This window comes from Plectropomus leopardus, chromosome 3 (genome assembly GCF_026936395.1).
Source record: "Plectropomus leopardus strain MGB_pleo_1.0 chromosome 3, ASM2693639v1, whole genome shotgun sequence".
In the NCBI taxonomy this organism is placed as follows: Eukaryota; Metazoa; Chordata; class Actinopteri; order Perciformes; family Serranidae; genus Plectropomus; species Plectropomus leopardus.
The window spans coordinates 35,843,305-35,861,495 of NC_142178.1; the positions used below are offsets into that span (position 1 = coordinate 35,843,305).

The 18,191-nt window shown below is 38.2% G+C and overlaps 1 protein-coding gene across 1 annotated transcript; it reads left to right on the forward strand.

Annotated features, from left to right (window-relative positions):
- The first annotated feature begins 2,218 nt into the window (after window positions 1–2,218).
- LOC121942543 (uncharacterized) lies at window positions 2,219–17,253 on the forward strand. Its single transcript, XM_042485779.2, has 12 exons — window positions 2,219–2,300; window positions 4,056–4,242; window positions 4,465–4,644; window positions 4,822–4,883; window positions 5,300–5,457; window positions 5,573–5,771; window positions 13,296–13,373; window positions 14,690–14,864; window positions 15,069–15,245; window positions 15,436–15,497; window positions 16,324–16,487; window positions 16,629–17,253. The coding sequence occupies exons 1-12, from the start codon at window positions 2,261–2,263 to the stop codon at window positions 16,779–16,781; spliced, it is 1,635 nt and encodes a 544-aa protein (XP_042341713.2). The 5' UTR covers window positions 2,219–2,260; the 3' UTR covers window positions 16,782–17,253.
- Window positions 17,254–18,191: the final 938 nt, after the last annotated feature.

An 18,191-nucleotide genomic window follows, 5' to 3' on the forward strand; every position in this document is an offset into this window, starting at 1 on the left:
AAATATTTTACTAAGTAACTAATATAAAAGTTATTATATCTTTAATCTTCAGTGGACAGTAACATGTGAAAATACATTAACAGAGATCACATTTTTAATTTAAAAAGACTTTACTTGTGAAATTACAGCAGTCCGTCTGTGAGAAGAAAGGATGATGTTAATGATGTTCACACGAAGTTGGTTAATAGCGACCATAAACAAGGTTGTTTTTTTTTACCAGTTTATATATTTACAGTCTATTTTCCCCCCAATTCCTCACTTCCCCCCAATTTTCTGATAATTGAATTCCTTGGCTAAAACAAATAGGAATCCACATACGGTTTTTGTTTGTTTGTTTGTTTATTTTGTTTTTTAATTTCATAGCTCAGCAACTCACTGTTGCCTGAGGTTCATTGTATTTCAACTTTAAGCTCTGGAAAAACTTATTTTTGAAATTTTCATTTCTATTCATATCAGAGAGTCCTCTCAACTCACATAAAATAAATTAAAATAATAATTGTATATATAAAATGAGAGAAAAAGAAAAACAGAGGGAATCTGACTTTAGAAGAGGACCCTAAAAGGGTCTCTGTGATGTTATTGGGACAAAGGTAAAGACTTTTTTAACAAAGGGGTGTGTGTGAGCTTTTTTATAGGTCCATTACACATATATACAATAACAATACCACTCAACTGCTGCATAGGAATTCTTTTAAACAAAAATATCAACTTAAAGATCCATAGTGTGGGACTTATAGTCATCTGTTGGCAGAAATGATTTATAACTAAATGTAACTATCCTATATATGGAGCTGGTCCTCACCTACAAAGTCCTATGCTGCTCTACAGATGCCCAGAATGGCTCCCCATAGGGCCATACGTGTTTTGACCATAAATTTGGGGAATTTTCATATTAGATACTATTGATTTGTACCATGCAGAAACATTGACCCGATCAGCTTCCCACCAGAGCTACTGCAGGTCAAAGGCAGCAGCAAAGTCTGATCTGGGTCTTTTAGCGGGGGGCTGTACTGCAGTCTGATATAGATGCATCAGTATAAACAACACGTTGTCATCCCAGCTCGTCACATGGTGCTGCTTTGTCAATGACCTTCCATGTTTACTTATGACAGGTATACCAGAGCATCAGCTGTTTACGCTCTGGGACGCAGCTACCATGATGCCAACAAACGCACATGGTGGGATTATGCAGCACGTCGTTACACTACATGAGCACATGGCAACTTAAACGGATTATACGATGGCTAGGATTAGGCATCGAAGTCACAGATGATTATGTTTAGGCAAAAGAGGCACGAAGAAAGGTGTAGAAAAAAAACTAACATCTACATGGGAAGAAAAAAACGCGCTCTGGCATGAAATTCAGTTGTTTTTGGGACCCATCCACCACCGCTCCAGTCCCCCCTATAAGTGCATTACGTCATCCCCGACAGTGTTTCAACCTGACACCATCCTTCTGCGTTGTTAGGGTGCCCGTGGCAGGTTCTGTGTGTGTGCGTTCTCAAGTGACACCACCTGTGGGCATCTCACATGAACGTGTCTGATGCCGTCTGACCGTCTGCCGCATAACAATGCCACCACTTCTGTCTGGCCACGTTCTCAGCTGACACTGTCCACCTTGTTCCAGGTAGACATGGAAGGCAGCTTTTGGTGTCATGCTTGTACACTGAAAGCACTGACAGAGTCAACACATTTGACAAGTTCAGAAAGGGTTGGTATTAAACACACATTTTTTCATAACCTGTACTTAAATAGCAGCGTATTTCCATGTTCCGGTACTGTTGGTCTTCACACCTGATGTATACTGTACCGGAGTATGCATGATCTGTATTCCAGACCACCTTTACAAGTGGACTTTGGCATGGATCTGCATTCCTTACCAGTGTACAATACACAGTGTTCCAAGTACTCAAAAAACTGCACTTTAGGGTCATGTGTACTCATATTCAGGACCACCCCCTGATGTGAAAGACCCCTTAAGCAGTATCTGCGTTCATGCACAATGATGATGCTCTAATCTGCCTGCTGCATAAAATGCAGCTCAGGTGACAGTTTTTTTTTCTCTGTCTTGGTAGATTGCAGTCTCTTTCATGACACGTGATAAGTGATCAAAAATTTGTAAAAGGGCTGACCTTTCCAACCAATGGAACTGTGTTGATAAACCTTCATGAGTTGATTGGTGGCTCGGAGGCCAACAGGTCAGGGTGAACATATTTAAAAAGGTACCACTGGAGCACCAGGAGGGCAGTCATCGAACGAGATGGGTGGCATAACACGTCTTCTCCTTCTGCTGTGGGTCGGTGAGTAGTCGACTTTTGCTTACACGTCTTTAGCGACTCTATATGCTTTGAAATTGTATTTAATGTATTTTGAGTTGTGTGACTCCATCAGACATGCTTTTATTACACCTTTTGCTCACTCTTTCCCTGCTGCTGTGAACACAATCAGGCCTCTGGGATTTTAATAATATATATACTATGTATTCTGGGGCCAATCTGAGTGAGTACAAGAAGCCAGTTTAATGTGTTCCCAGAGAGCCCAGTAAGAAGTTTCGGTAGGTGGTATGATGCAGCTCTTAGAAGCTGATCCAGGGGTTGAGACAGCAGCTGGTGGATGGTATTAAGAGCGTAAAGACGTCAGGCTCTACAGGGAAACTCAAACTGTGCTGATGTAGTTTGGTCTGCTGCACCAAATGTTGCCATCTGCAGTGTTCTGTTAGCCAATGTTAACGACAGGTTAACTAGAGATAATAATTAGCTCTCTCATTAAAGAGTGTCTGGAGAGGGGGGTTTTGGAACTTGCAGTCACCATTTTAACAGAGAAGTTTAAATGTGCAAAATCAAGGCTGGAGATGACGCTTTCAAAGTGGAGGACAGAGTATATAACAGTACAGAGGACAGCACCATTGGCCTCAGGAGGCACAAAGTGGAATCCAGGCTGTTAGGCATAGAGATATTGCAGAGGTTTTTTTAGTTTTGTTTTTTTTTTTAAACATTTCTCATTGTAACTGGTAATAACAGTAACAGGCAATTTATGTAAGATTAACCTCACTTTCTGGTGACCCTGCAGGCTTGCCCGTCCTGTGTCACTCACACACTACAACATATTCAAACAATTTCCCTTACTCTCAATTCCTCAGCACCATTATGGACAGAATATAAATTTATCAAATTTATCAATCAAAATCAAGATTGCCCCTTCTTTTTGTTGTAATGGAATCTTACTTTATGCTAAATTAAAAAAAATAAATAATAATAATAATAAGAAAACAGAGATAAGAATGATAGATATTGTAATGCTGACTGTTGTTAGAGCTGTTTTACAGTGAGTCGTTGTATTCTGAGTGACTAAGTGTTGCTGCTGAGAAACAGATGTCAGTATTCTGGTCTAAGAGACGATTCTTCGATGTGTGTTGAGATTGACTTCTGTGCAGAACTGTATATCAGTTAAGAGAACTGAACACTTGTAACAGTTAAGTCAGTGAATGGAAATATGAGTTACCATCTGTAAACAAAATATAATGATAATAATAATAATAATAATAATTTCAAAAAAACTATGAATAATGACAAATTTTGACACTAAAATACATGACATTGAAATAATAATAACAAAAAAACAGAGATAAGAGTGATGGATATTGTAATGCTGACTGTTGTTAGAGCTGTTTTACAGTGAGTCGTTGTATTCTGAGTGACTAAGTGTGATTGCTGAGAAACAGATGTCAGTATTCTGGTCTAAGAGATGATTCTTTGATGTGTATCAAGTGTTTTGGTTGTGTAAGTGTGTTTTGGACTTGAGATTGACTTCTGTGCAGGACTGTATATCAGTTAAGAGAACTGAACACTTGTAAAAGTTAAGTCAGTGAATGGAAATATGAGTTAGCATCTGTAAAAAAAAAAAAAAAATAATAATAATAATTTTAAAAAACTATGAATAATGACAAGTTTTGACTCAGTTTACAGTAGTGATAACTTCCTGGAGAGTGAATTAGTTTTTATTCTCCACAGCAATTTCTCTTCTAACTCACAGTAATGAAGGACTTTCTGTTTCAGGTGTCACAGTGAGCACAGTGGTGGATCTGCAGAAGAGAATCATCGGAGGTCAAGAATGTCGACAAGATGAGGGTCATTACCATGTGCGCCTGACGGAAAGACCTGGTACTAAAGAGCCTCTCTGTGGTGGCTCTTTGATCAGTGACCGCTGGATTCTGACTGCAGCTCACTGCTATGAGCCAGGACGGTGAGAAAGACAGTTTTACTTTAATTAGTGACAGTATAATTTTCACTCATAAAATCTGAAAGTCTTGAGGCACCAATCAGTAATGGTTTAATGTAAAACTGAAGCATCTCCAAAATGAAGATACAATGCCTCATGATTGTGCTAATTAATTACTGAGCTATAATATTTAAAGACATTTAGCCGCTAATAATTCAGTCATGTTCCTCCTTTACTTGTTTGTAGGACTATATATGCAACTTTAGGTGTGCATCCAGGTCCTGGAAAAGAAGTGAAAATCACAGACGATCCTGTGATCTTTACGGACGGAGATGGCAGACGTCATGACATCATGCTGCTGAAGCTACCTAAAAAGACTGACATTACTCCTATTAAACTTCCTGACTGTGAACATACTCCCCAAGTGTGAGTTGTGATTTTTTTCCCCTAAATAAGTGTGAATGCTCAACTGAGGAAAACAAAATGATACATTTTCCATGGGTAGTTTTAAATGCAATAATTTAGTAGTGAAAGTGATTTGTGTTTTGAATTACTTTAAATAATTGTATTAAACATTCTTGTATTATTTTCATTGTATTTCAGAGATTATTTGGTTCAGATGGCAGGTCATGCAGCCACACAAATGGGCAGTAATTCTGAGAGAGGTGAGATGATTCTTAATTATCTTTTAACAACAACAGTTATCTACATTTATCAAAGTTAGTGTTTTATTTTTACCTGTATGTTTGGTAACACTGCTGACACATTTTATATTAAAATAAAGTTTTGCGAGTGAGCACACGCGCGCACACACACACACACACACATTATTATTATAAATCTTAAAAACAGCATTTTAAGATGTTTGGAAATCTAATTTGATCTTTGAAGCATATAAACATGTGTTGTTTGACTCCTACAAATATCTTCAAAGAAGACTGGATGCATTGCATAAAAGATTAAATAAGTATAAGATTTTGTTATTTTTTTGGTGGAATGACTGCCTGTGTACACAACAGGTTAAGATGATCATTATTTCTTTATGCAGTAGAGAAACCCTAACTTTTCTATTCTCATCTAGGTAATGATATATCTGATACTCTCCAATGTGCAAACATCAAGGTTGTCGACTGTCAGCAGCTCAGAAACTGTTTGGAAAGCAATGACCCACAGTTTTATGCAGACATAGAATATCAACACTGGTTCTGTGGCCAGATGCCAAATGTGGATATCAGTCCAGTGAGTTGGCTTCTAAGATACCCTTCTCTACAAGTTGTATTACTTCAATATAAATAATTATTTCAATAAATTTCTCAAAAGTATATCTCAAACAATTTAAACATTTCTTTCACAGGGTGACTCTGGTGGAGGAGTGGTGTTCAATGGCAGGATTTATGGTGTCATAGCTATTGGTGGTAATTATACCCATGCTTGTGTTGAAGCAGCTGGATTTATGAACGTCTGTGAATACATGGACTGGATCGAAAATACCATTGGTGGACCCTGGACCAAACTACGCAACAAAATGAAATGTCTCTGGTGTTTTCGGGGATGAAAGGTCCTGCCATTTATCAGCATTTCCACTGATTGGTTTAGATTAATTGTTCAGCTATTATTTGGAAAACCCTTTAAGACAGTCAGTAACTGTCATTCTGCAATATGACTGTAGTTTCAAAATGTAGTGTCTGATTTACTAATTCAACAGATTTAGCATGTTATTACACATTGTATGGGGAAAACTGACAGACACATGCTAGTCTGCTCTTCTTTCAACAACACTGATAAAAATGCTAAATATGACTCATCTTGTTTAAGCTTGTGTCTCTTAAAATAAAATTGAGTTGGCTCACAATCATTGTGTAACAGATTGCTGTCATTTGTTTTATTTATTATCACAAACTAGTATTATTATTATTATTATTATTGTTGCAGCTACCTATTATAGATACAAAAGGCGTGGTTTCAGGGATGTTTATTAACTGACCTCTTATGCCAAAAGTCATAAAGAAAGCAAGGGGAGTACAGAGTGGCTGAATCTCGTAAAACAGTAACTACCCATATGGGACGCTCTAAGAAGTACAGCAACACGTCCGCAGACCTGGTCTACTATTGGATTGGGGATTTTGACAGGAATGTGACTCAAAAGCAATCAAAGAGCAGAGGAAGGATCTGAGAGGACAGCATTCAAGACAGAACAGAGGGGAAATGAGTGCGAGGATCAGACTGCAAGCTGGAGCCCAGGAAACCCGTGAAAGCAACGATATATTTGAGCGAAAGCCCACATTGCAAGCAGCGGCATTTTGAGTGTAAGGGAAGGGCAAACAAACAAAATCTGCAAGTGGAATAAATAAATATTGCTCATAAATTACGCAAACCAAGCTCCAGATAAAAGATGAGTTTAACACCATTAAATTGGCCGTCGGTGTGAATTTGACTGTGATTGGTTGTCTGTCTTTGTGTGACAGCCCTGTGATAGTCCGGTGACCGGGGTGGACTCCGCCTCTCGCCCAGTGTCAGCTGGGATAGGCTCCTGCACTGACAGAGCGGTGCTATTTGAAATGTTCAGAGTTAAGGGAGGTGTAATATGTGATGAGTTGTGATGAGAACCTGTCAGTTCTTCTTTGAATTATCTTCTAACTGCTAACAGCTGCTTTTTAAACTCCTGTGGTGAGTCACATGCATAACACATCATCAAAACATCACACTGGTGCCACCCATGATCCCGTCCTGCCAGCTGTTAATACAGTACAGAGTGTACTATTGGCATGATCCAAACTCATCGCACCAATACAAACCTGACATATCACATGGAAATATAAGTCAAGACAATATCATAACAAACAGAAAGCTTTTAGCAAGATATAATGAACACAGTGGCCACAAATTTTAAATGTCAGTAACCAAAAGATCCCTGAGTGGTATAGTGAAATTTAAATTGACATGTGGAGTAAGTGTGGTGTGCTAAGGTTTTCTTTATTAAAATGTAACATGCTATTGTTACACCCTGAAAAGGGGAGATATCAATAAAGATGCTCGGACACAATGTTTCCTCTCTGGCAGCTTCATTGAGAATGTGACTTTGTTTCAAAAGTATTTACAAAAGTACAAATGTTTCTTTAAACATGAATATTATAATGTCACAAAATATGCATTTTCCCAGTCCATGTTCCACATTTCTTCTGTGGCTGACCAGGTTTCAGAGTCGCAGTCTTACACGCTTCTCTGAGCTTCCTCTAGCACAGTCACACACCCATAATGTAAATGTTATAAAAACAGTGTCTGTCCCCCGACCACTTCATTTGTTTAATACTAAAATAAACAAAAGGGGAGTTGTACATGAAAATCTCATAAAAATTAACTCATCTCCTGTCATACAGCATCATAACAGGAGAATTAAATGCGGACTCTTGAACGTTAGATCCTTATCAACCAAGGCTCATTTAGTCACTGATTTAATATCGGATAACCATATTGATTTATTCTGCCTCACTGAGACCTGGCTTTGTCCTGAAGAGTACGTTAGCCTGAATGAATCCACTCCTCCTGGTCACATAAATAGTCACGCGTTCTGCTGGGACACTGGCCGAGGAGGAAGTCGCTCTTATTTTGATTCAAGCTTAGCAATTCACACTAAGGCCAAGTTAAACTATAATTCATTTGAAAGCCTTTTTCTTAGTCTTTCTCACCCATCCTGGAAAACTTTACAGCCAATTCTATTTGTCATAGTGTACCGCGCCCCCGGCCCATACTCTGAATTTCTATCTGAGTTCTCTGAGCTTATATCATGTTTAGTGCTCAAATCAGACAAAATTATTATCGTAGGGGATTTTAACATTCACATGGATGTTAATAGTGACAGCCTTAGTTCTGCTTTCTCCACACTTTTGGATTCAATAGGCTTCAGTCAGTGTGTACATAAACCCACCCACCGCTACAATCACACCCTCGATTTAGTCCTTGTGATGCGGCATTGATATTTGCAGATTTATCAGTCTTTCCTGAGATTCCTGCTCTGTCTGACCATTATTTGATAACTTTTAATTTTTTATTACTTGACTACAAGCCTCTCAGTAGAGCTACTCTTCTAGATGTCTATCTGACTCAGCAGTGGCTGAATTTAAGAAACTAATTCCCTCTGCTTTTGACATCATTACCATGTCTTACAACCCTGAGCACACTACTAACTTAAGTCATTCCCAAATTGACTGTCTCGCCGATAATGCTACTGGCTCACTACTGCGATCAGCTCTCGACACTATTGCACCCTTCAAGAAGAAAATAATGAAACAAAAAAATTAGCCCCATGGTTTAACCTCCAGATTAGCAAATTGAAACAAACATCGGAAAATTTGAAAGACATTGGCGTTCGACCAAACTGGAAGAGTCCACGTTTAGTCTGGCTGGACAGTCTTAAAGTCTATAAGAAGGCCCTCCGCCATGCCAGGGCAAACTATTATTCATCACTAATTGAGGAAAACAAAAAACAATCCCAGGTTTCTTTCAACACTGTAGCCAGGTTGACTCAGAGTCACAGCTCTATAGAGCCCTGTATTCCTTCGCCTCAGCAGTGGCGACTTTATGAATTTCTTTAATAATAAAATCATAACTATTAGAGATAAAATCCATCACCTCTTACCCTCAACTGACCTGACCCGGACTCAGATAGCCTGATTATGGCAGCAAGACCCGAAATTTATCTAGACCATTTCTCCCCCATTGACCTTCATCAACTCTATACTTTGGTTTCTGCATCTAAGCCATCAACATGCCTGCTAGACCCCATCCCAACTAAGCTCCTTAAGGAAGTTTTACCTTTATTAGACAACTTTTTATTAGATATAATCATCGTCTTTATTGACGGGTTATGTACCCCAGTCTTTTAAAGTAGCTGTCATTAAACCTCTTCTAAAGAAGCCCACTCTCGATCCTGAAGATTTTAGCTAACTATAGAACCGATATCTAATCTCCCTTTATTTCTAAAATCCTTGAGAGAGTGGTTGCTCATCAGCTCTGTGACTTTCTCCAAGACAACAGTTTGATTCGAGGACTTTCAGTCAGGCTTTAGAGTTCATCATAGCACAGAGCGGCACTAGTAAAAATTAATAACGACTTATTTATCGCTTCTGACACAGGTCTGGTCTCTGTTTTAATCCTATTAGATCTCAGTGCTGCATTTGACACCATTGACCATCAAATCTTACTGCACAGACTTGAATCCTCAATTGGCCTTAAAGGAACATCACTAGCCTGGTTTAGGTCATACTTATCAGATCGTTCCCAATTTGTTCACATCAATGATCAACCCTCCGCACATACAAAGGTCTGCTTTGGAGTGCCACAAGGTTGATTTTCGGACCAATCCTTTTTCACTTTATATATGCTTCAGCTAGGCAACATAATTAGAAAACATTCCTTAAATTTCCATTATATGCTGATGATACATGATTATATCTATCTATGAAACCAGATGAAACTGATCAGCTATCTAGACTTCAAACATGTCTTAAGGATGTAAAAGCCTGGATGAGCCGTAATTTCCTGATGTTGAATTCAGACAAAACTGAAGTTATTGTTCTTGGCCCAAAACACCTCAAGCTCCTTTTCCAACAATTTAATTTCTCTAGATGGCATTACCCTGGCCTCTAGCACAACTGTAAGGAACCTCGGAGTTTTATTTGACCAGGATTTATCCTTTGCCTCCCATATAAAAACAAACTTCAAGACGGCTTTCTTTCCTTGCGTAACATCATAAAAATTAGAACATATCCTATCACAAGCGGATGCTGAAAAATTAGTACATGCATTTGTCACCTCTAGGCTGGATTACTGTAATTCCTATTATTTGGTTGCCCAAACAATCTCTTAGGTCTCTCCAACTGGTGCAGAGCGCTGCTGCTGCGTGTTTTAACGGAAGCAAGAAAAGGGATCATATTTCTCCTGTTTTAGCTTCTTTGCACTGGCTCCCTGTGAAATCCAGGATTGAATTTAAAATCCTCCTCCTTACTTATAAAGCTCTAAATGGTCAGGCTCCATCCTATCTGTCACAGCTCATAGTTCCTTACCAACCCTCAAGATCACTGCGCTCTGAAAACGCAGGGTTACTTGTGATTCCCAATATTTCAAAAGTAGGTTAGGAACCAGAGCCTTCAACTTCTACCACGCTCCTCTCCTATGGAACCATCTTCCATTTTTAGGTCAGGGAGGCAGACACGTTTCAACTTTTAAGGGTAGACTTAAGACCTTCCTCTTTGATAAAGCTTATAATTAGGGCTGGCTCAGGTTGCCTGGTCCAGCCCATAGTTAAACTGACATAGGTTTAACCTGCCGGGACTTCCTCTGATATGCTGAGCTCCTTTCCTTCTCTCAATGCTGCCATCAGAAATCATGCATGTCTGTTTACTGCATTGCCATGTGCAAGCAACTTAGCTCTGTGATAGCCATGTGATACTCTCACTGCCTGGGGCTCATGATTACAGAGCCTGGGTCTGTTGAACTGCACTACGCTAATCCCATTGCCTCTCGGGGCGTTCCTGCTCCCTTGTTTCCCTAGTTTCCCTGGATCCTGGCCGTAACCTTGACTGTGCCTGACCGTGGTGATAGCTGTACTGATGCTGCGACCCTGCCTTTGGTTGTGCTCGTGCTGTGGCTGTACTGATTCTGTGCCCCCCGCTCGCCCTGATCGTGGTCTGGTCCTGGTTGCGCCGATGCTGTGATCTTGCCTTTGGACAACTCCCTTTCACATATGCATGAGACTGTTATCATCTCTATCAACATCATCATAGACAGCAATTACTAATTTCACACCTACCATTATTGTAATTTGACATGCATCTGTTTCTATTGTTCTGTGCCCCCCCCTCTCCCCTCTCTTTCTCTTTCCTTTTTTGCCATGATTGTATTTCACTTGCTATTTCGACATCTATTGCTTTCGTCTGTCCGTCCTGGAAGAGGGATCCCTCACTATCCTCTACCGCTCTTCCTGAGGTTTCTTCCTCTTTTTTCCCGTTACAGGGGTTCTTTTTGGGGAGTTTTTCCTTGGGTGATGTGAGGGTCTAAGGGCAGAGGGATGTCGTACACTGTAAAGCCCTCTGAGGCAAACCTTGTTTTGTGATAATGGGCTATATAAATAAAACTGACTTGACTTGACTTGACTTCTGGCCTTAACAGGCAAGTATATTTTCACATTTTCCTTTAACAGGTAAGTACTTTAAAATCTCATACTTTCCTTTTAACAGGTTAACTTAAACACCACAGATAAATGACTGTGAAACTGTCTTTTAAAATAATAAACATCAACTTAAATTATTGCAAATTAAATTAATTGTAAATAAACAAAATATATCTTAAACATTTGTGTCACGTCTTTGTCAAATTCCTTGTTTCTGAAACAGTCACTGTGTGAAGCTCATAAATGCTGTATTAACTATTAAAACACACAAACACATAAACAGCATCATGCTATAAAACATTAACACAAGCCAAATGCGCGCCATGTGCGTCTCACGCATGCGTCCACGAGGAGGACGCAGTTAAGCTAACTGTTTTAACAATATGCCATTTGGGCGTTCAAACATAAAAATAATACCTTGAACATGCTCACAATGCAGTCATCATGCTCATAAAGCACACACAGAGCGACTCACAGAACATAAACGCTCGTTTCATACCTGAAAAGGGGAGATATCAATAAAGATGCTCCGACACCATGTTTCCTTGCTGGCAGCTTCATGACGCATCGTGGCCGAGAGCTCCCCCTTCCGGCCTCTGCAGGCATAACTAATCAATCACGATCAATCTCTAAAGGCTTAACAGGTAGATCCCAGATACACTCATCTGACAGGTATACTTATAACCGTTTTAACCTTGTTTTTAACTATTTTAAGCTCTTTCGTAGCACTTAAAATTTTAACAGCTTTCACAATTTTAATCTCATCCACAATGAATTTGAAAATTAATAATCATGAAAGAGTTTTATAGTTACAGCATCCATTTATAAATGACTTCTCCTTTTTACTGTTTTAGATGACCGTTCTTTAATGACTGATTTTATAAAGTGTTTTAAAACTGATTTTAGTGATTTTGCTGCTTTAAGAAATGATCAATTATCAGTTTCTTAACAAAAATCAATCTATCACACTATCACACCAAAAAGCCAGTAAAAATTGACTCATGGTATGTGAATTAACAGACTAAAATTGCCCCATCTGAGCTTCTGCGTTTTGATAAGCCAACGGCAGGAGGAAATATTTTACTAAGTAACTAACATAAAATTACTGTTAAAGTCAGGGGACATTTACATATGAAAATACTCCGAACCCCAAGGACAGAAGACACCAGAGCCAGTGATAAAAACAAAAAAAAAAATCATTTAGGTCTTGTCTTCCATTGGAGGAGCACTGTTTGAGTCTAACTGAGGTTCAATAAGCCTAAATTTTACTAGTAAACTCCCAACACACACACACGAGCACACACTACACACACACACACACACACACACACACATATAGAGTGATAACCATTATAGCAAACATTACTCAGCGGTTATTCACAGGTTTAACTGTTTTGCTGTTGGTGTGAGATTATTGGCTCTGAGTTGGATGTTGACTGCTGCTGTTGTTACTTCCTGCTGCTGAGTGGCTATTCCTTATGGACTTTACTGGTTGGACTGGTTAGGTTTAGGCAAGGATAGTAGGATGGCTTGGGCCTGCAGTAAAAATACACAGTAACATTTTTACTGCTTTAAAGAAATTCTTTAAATCAAATTTAAAACTAAACTCCAACTTTTACTAATGTTTTGATGTTTGATGTTACACTTTTAATCTGTGTTCATGCACAATGATACATGAGTCCATATTGGGCTTCTCTGCCTGCTGATGAAAAAAAGCAACTTAGGTGACAGTTTTGGTTTTTTTTCTTTTCTTTTCTCTTTGTACCTCAGAGTCATTTCCCTCACACTTGATAAGTAATCAAAATTTTGCAAAACTGCAGACCTTTGTACCCAGTAGGATTGAGATAATAAACCTTCATGGTGATTGGTGGCTCAGAGGCCAACAGGACAGCGTAACAGATTTAAAAAGGCACCGCTGTAGCATCAGGAGGGCGGTCATCGAACGAGATGGGTGGCATAACACATCTTCTCCTTCTGCTGTGGGTTGGTGAGTAGTTAACTATTGCTTACACGTCTTTACTTTAAGTATTTTATAAGGTTTGAAGTAACATTTAATGTATTTGATTTGAGTTATTCCATAAGACATGCTGTTATTACACCTCTCACTCTCTTTTTCCCTGTTGCTTTTACCATAATCAGATCTTAAGGGGGTCCAGATATTGATTATGTATTCTGGGTCCATTCAGAGTTTTAAAAGTAAGCCATGTCAGTTTAAAATCAATCCCGAAATGCACAAGAAGGCTGTGCAATGTGATCTCTTATTCTGGTGCTCATTTATATTCTGACAGCTTAACTTCAGACCAGTTAGATTTGTGAAGTGACCTCTAACTGAAGACACTTCTCGGATATGCATTTCAGCCATTACGGTTGTTTTGTATGTTCCTAAATCACTCCCTTCTTTTTCCTATAGATGCCATTTAGAAGTTTAGGTTGATGTGCCTCCAGTTTGGTCTGGATGCAGACGCAGTGGCCAGATTGAAGTTTTGCAACCAGCTAATTGCATCAGGAGTGTGCCAAACGCACACTCGTGTGCAGGCTCCCTTAGCACACCTGTTGGGCTCTTGGAAACAGGGTGGGATCAGTATTAGTTATTGCTGCTGGGTGCATTAAAGGCTGTGGCAATCATGGCTTATTATATGAGAGGTTTTTCAGGTTCCAAACTTAAGTTTAAAAATGATTTCCTTCCAAAGTCCCAGGCAACAATAAGTTTCCTCTGAGGAAATCCTTGTCACGTCATGTTTCTCATCACAGCCTTATATCTATCTGTATTATAATTCAGAATGTGTCCATTAATACATACATCATACTGAAACCCTTCACCTTACTCTGTATTCCTCAGCTCCACAGAGGAACTCATGCAATAAAGAAGAGCATTTTCTTTGTGTTTGAATGAAATTTTGCTTTATACTAAATAAGTAAATAAAATGTATTTCAGTGATAATAGTGATATTTATGTAAAGCGACCTGTTATTACTGCTGTTTCAGGTCATTATGTAACAAAGTGTGGCTGTCGGGACACAGATGTTGGTATTCTGACACAGAAGTTGAAGTTCTTAGTGTTGCATTAGGTTATTTTGGATGTGAAATCAATTGTTATTGCAGAGCTGCAGTGAAGAGTAGGTACTGTCTAAAACAGTTCTGCAAAAGTGAACCCAGTGAAGAGAAATGTGTTAACAATTGTAAAAAAAACACTGTAATACTTAGCTTCCATTGAAACACTCTTTCTGCACAGTTCACCCCGTATATTAACTCAGAGTGAAAAAGTTGTTATCTCTAATTTACAGAAGGACTTCTGTGTTTCAGGTGTTACAGTGAGCTCAGCAATGGATCTGCAGAAGAGAATCATTGGGGGTGAAACGTGTAACGACAATCGGCGGCGCTACCATGTCAAAATAATAAATGAAGACGATGATTTATTATGTGGTGGATCTCTAATCAGTAACAAGTGGATTCTTACTGCAGCTCACTGCCGGGAAGGGTGAGACGTAACAATCTTTACCTCAGAACCTGCATTTTTCTTACTCATGAGCTTATTCTGCAAGTCCTGAATCAAAACTATGGCATCACCAAACTCCAAACTCTGCTAATGTTTATGTTTAGTTATCACTGGGCCATAATATTGCATTATGATGCATTCATAGTAATTCACTGATGTTGTGCTTTAACTTATTCTTGTTTATAGGCCTATGACAGCAGTTTTAGGTGTGCATTCAGGTCAGACAACAGAAGTGAAAATCTCAGCATTTGAGATCTACACCGACAGCCAGGGCAGGCAGCATGACATCATGCTGCTGCAGCTACCCAATCCCACTGACATTACCCCCGTAACACTTCCTAGCTGCCAAAGTCGTCCCAGTGTGTAAGTTGTGACCTTTCTCCTCTGTTAAATCTAAAAGTGCTATTGTTGAGGGACCATAAAATGTGTTATTCCTTTGGAATCTTTTTCAAAATGTAAAGTCATTCATTGTGAATGTAGTTTCTGTTAATCGATCACACGTTTTAAAAGAAAACTGAACAAAGAACATGTTTGTCTTTTTATTGTATTTCAGAGGTGCGACAGTTGAGATTGCAGGTCACGGACCCATAGACCCAGGCCTCAACAATGACAAAGGTGAGATGAACCTTGTTTAGTCATGATAATGATTATTGACATTTGTTACATTTGTTCCTGTTTTTGTCTGTATGTTTGGTAACATTGGTGACACATAGATATACATTTTTATTTGCTCATTAAATTCTCTCTATACATATTTTTTTTTAAAAATATTTCTATATATTTTCCTTAAAAGCCAAACCATTTTTGTCACATCTTTCTAACTAAGCAGATAACCAAGATGCTGTTTTATACTAAAGAAAAGATGTTTGAATAGTTTTTTTAAAGTATAAGTAGTCAGACTCCACTTTAATTTTCTTCATTTTAGGTGCTCTCCATTTCCGCAGTTAAATATGAGTTTCAGGTTATAAAAATATGTTAGGTCGTCACATACATTTTGTTCAATGCAAAAAAATCAATTTGTTATAATGAGAAACTTTTCACATTATTACCTGACACAGATGCATTTTTGTTGTTTTTCTGGTGTGGCAGCACTATGCTTCTGTAGTTTGCAGTTCCTAAGTGATCAAACCTCTACATGTGGTTGGATTAAAAAAAGTCTTCTCTAATTAAACTATGAAAAATTACGGAGCCAATATGTTGTTTTTTTTAGTTTTGTTTCGTTTCTGTTTATTGTCAGTAATCGTATCTAATTTTACGATTGTATTTACAAAATTTGAGTTGAACAAAAGTCAAACATTTATGGTTATTCATAATTTTTCGTTATTTTATATGAATGTGTTAATCCAGTTTTAAGTTTTGATTTTACTGTTATTTTCATGTATTTGAAAAGTGCAGGAAAAAAGTCTGTAATGTAAACAGGAAAAATTCTGTCAAATTACAGATTATTTTTCCGACATGGACCATGTTGAATCAGAGGACCTCCAATGTTTAGAGACCACGGTTGTCGACTGTAAGAATCTCAGAGAGCTGATTAAAGGCCCACGCCCAGACAAACTGTATCAACACTGGTTCTGTGCCTTCAAGGAAAATGTGGACTTAGGCAAAGTAAGTTGAAGTGGCCTCCGATCTTATATCTCTCTTTTTTTTTTAAACAGTCATTGCAATCTTTCACCAATGTAATACAACACGTGAAGTATTTCAACAAATGACGTAAAATATCTATGACAAACAATGTCTCTTTTACAGGGTGACTCTGGTGGAGGAGTGGTGTATAATGACCAAATCTACGGTGTCCATTCATTCTCCGGTGACCCAAAGTATTACTTTCGAGCACCAGTTGGCTTTATGGATGTCTGTGCGTATATGGAGTGGATCAATACTGTTATAAGGAGACAGTAACTTTGTCTCATGTGGTTAACTGTGAAATGTCCTGTGATTTAACATTTCATGTGTAAAAACTGAAAAAAAAGAAAACTGTTGAGTTACTCCGAATTTACAGTTGTTACATTTATAATTGATAAATTTAATTTAAATGTTTAACTATTATTTGTAAAGCCATTTTAGGCAAACAATAATTGTGATTATGCAGCATAATTGTAGTTTCAAGGTAGCATTTGTTAAATGTTAGTTTACATATTCTTGCTGTCAAAACAATTAAAAAGTTATATTTTTTCTAAAAAGAAAAACACTAACTACTGTTTTTACAAATTGAAATTTGGAAAAGCACTATTGTACATTTCACTTGCATAAATTTAATGTATTTTTCCTGTTAGTACAGTACAGCAGTCTGCTAAAAAAGTACTAACGATGACAAATATGACTGTTTACTACAAGATTGTGTGAGCTCAAATAAAATGAAGATGACTCAGCATTTAACAGACTCGTTGTTTGTCATTTGGAGTTGTGTTTCTTATTAAGTTAAGGCTAATATATATACTGTATAGTAGATACTCTACTACTATACATACTCGAAAATAAGTGGACACTTATGCTGAATTTGAAAATATATTCCCTCAAAGGGTTTCTTGAGAGATTGTGTTCACGAGAATGGGAATAATACAGATATTGTAAACGAGGTTGTACGTGTCTAGATAATATCATATCTATTCATTTTGTACTATGTGACTTATTGATGATAATCTGATTACACTGTAAGCTTGTTTACATTTCAAAGGCAGTTTTCAACTCTTTGTCCTGACTTTGCAGATTAGAAGTTGTGGTGTAAAGAAGGGAAGCAGTTAACATATAGGCTGTTCAATCTTTATTCATCGTGATTAAAAAAAGCAATACAATATGAGATTACAATTAATTGCATCAAACACAGACTTGTTTGCCTTGAAAACGGTCTTCCCATTGACTCTTAACAAAAACTTCATCAGCTAATAAGTTTAAAAAGGTGTTTTTTATTGCAGAATTGCTGTAAGAATCTCTTCACAGAATGATTGTGTCGTTCATTCACTCTCACCATTGCTGCCTGCAGCAGCTGTCATCCCCTTAAGAAATAGCAGCCTGTTCTCGTTCTGAACTTGCTAAATACTGTTGCTTTTGCAGTAATTTTGGCAAAAGATCCTGACGCCAAAACCGACCTTTCACTGTATGATACACCCCAAGGCAGCATCAGCCGCAAACCAGCTGGACAGAACCAGTTACAATGTTATGATATGCTGCCAAATGACTGGATGTCACCTGCTACCGAACTGAATCGCAGTGTTATTACATATAATAATTTAGTTCACTTTTATTCTCGAAGCTCCAGACACATAGTGCCGCTTACTGCTGCACCCACCAGATAATACCTTGTTGATGTGG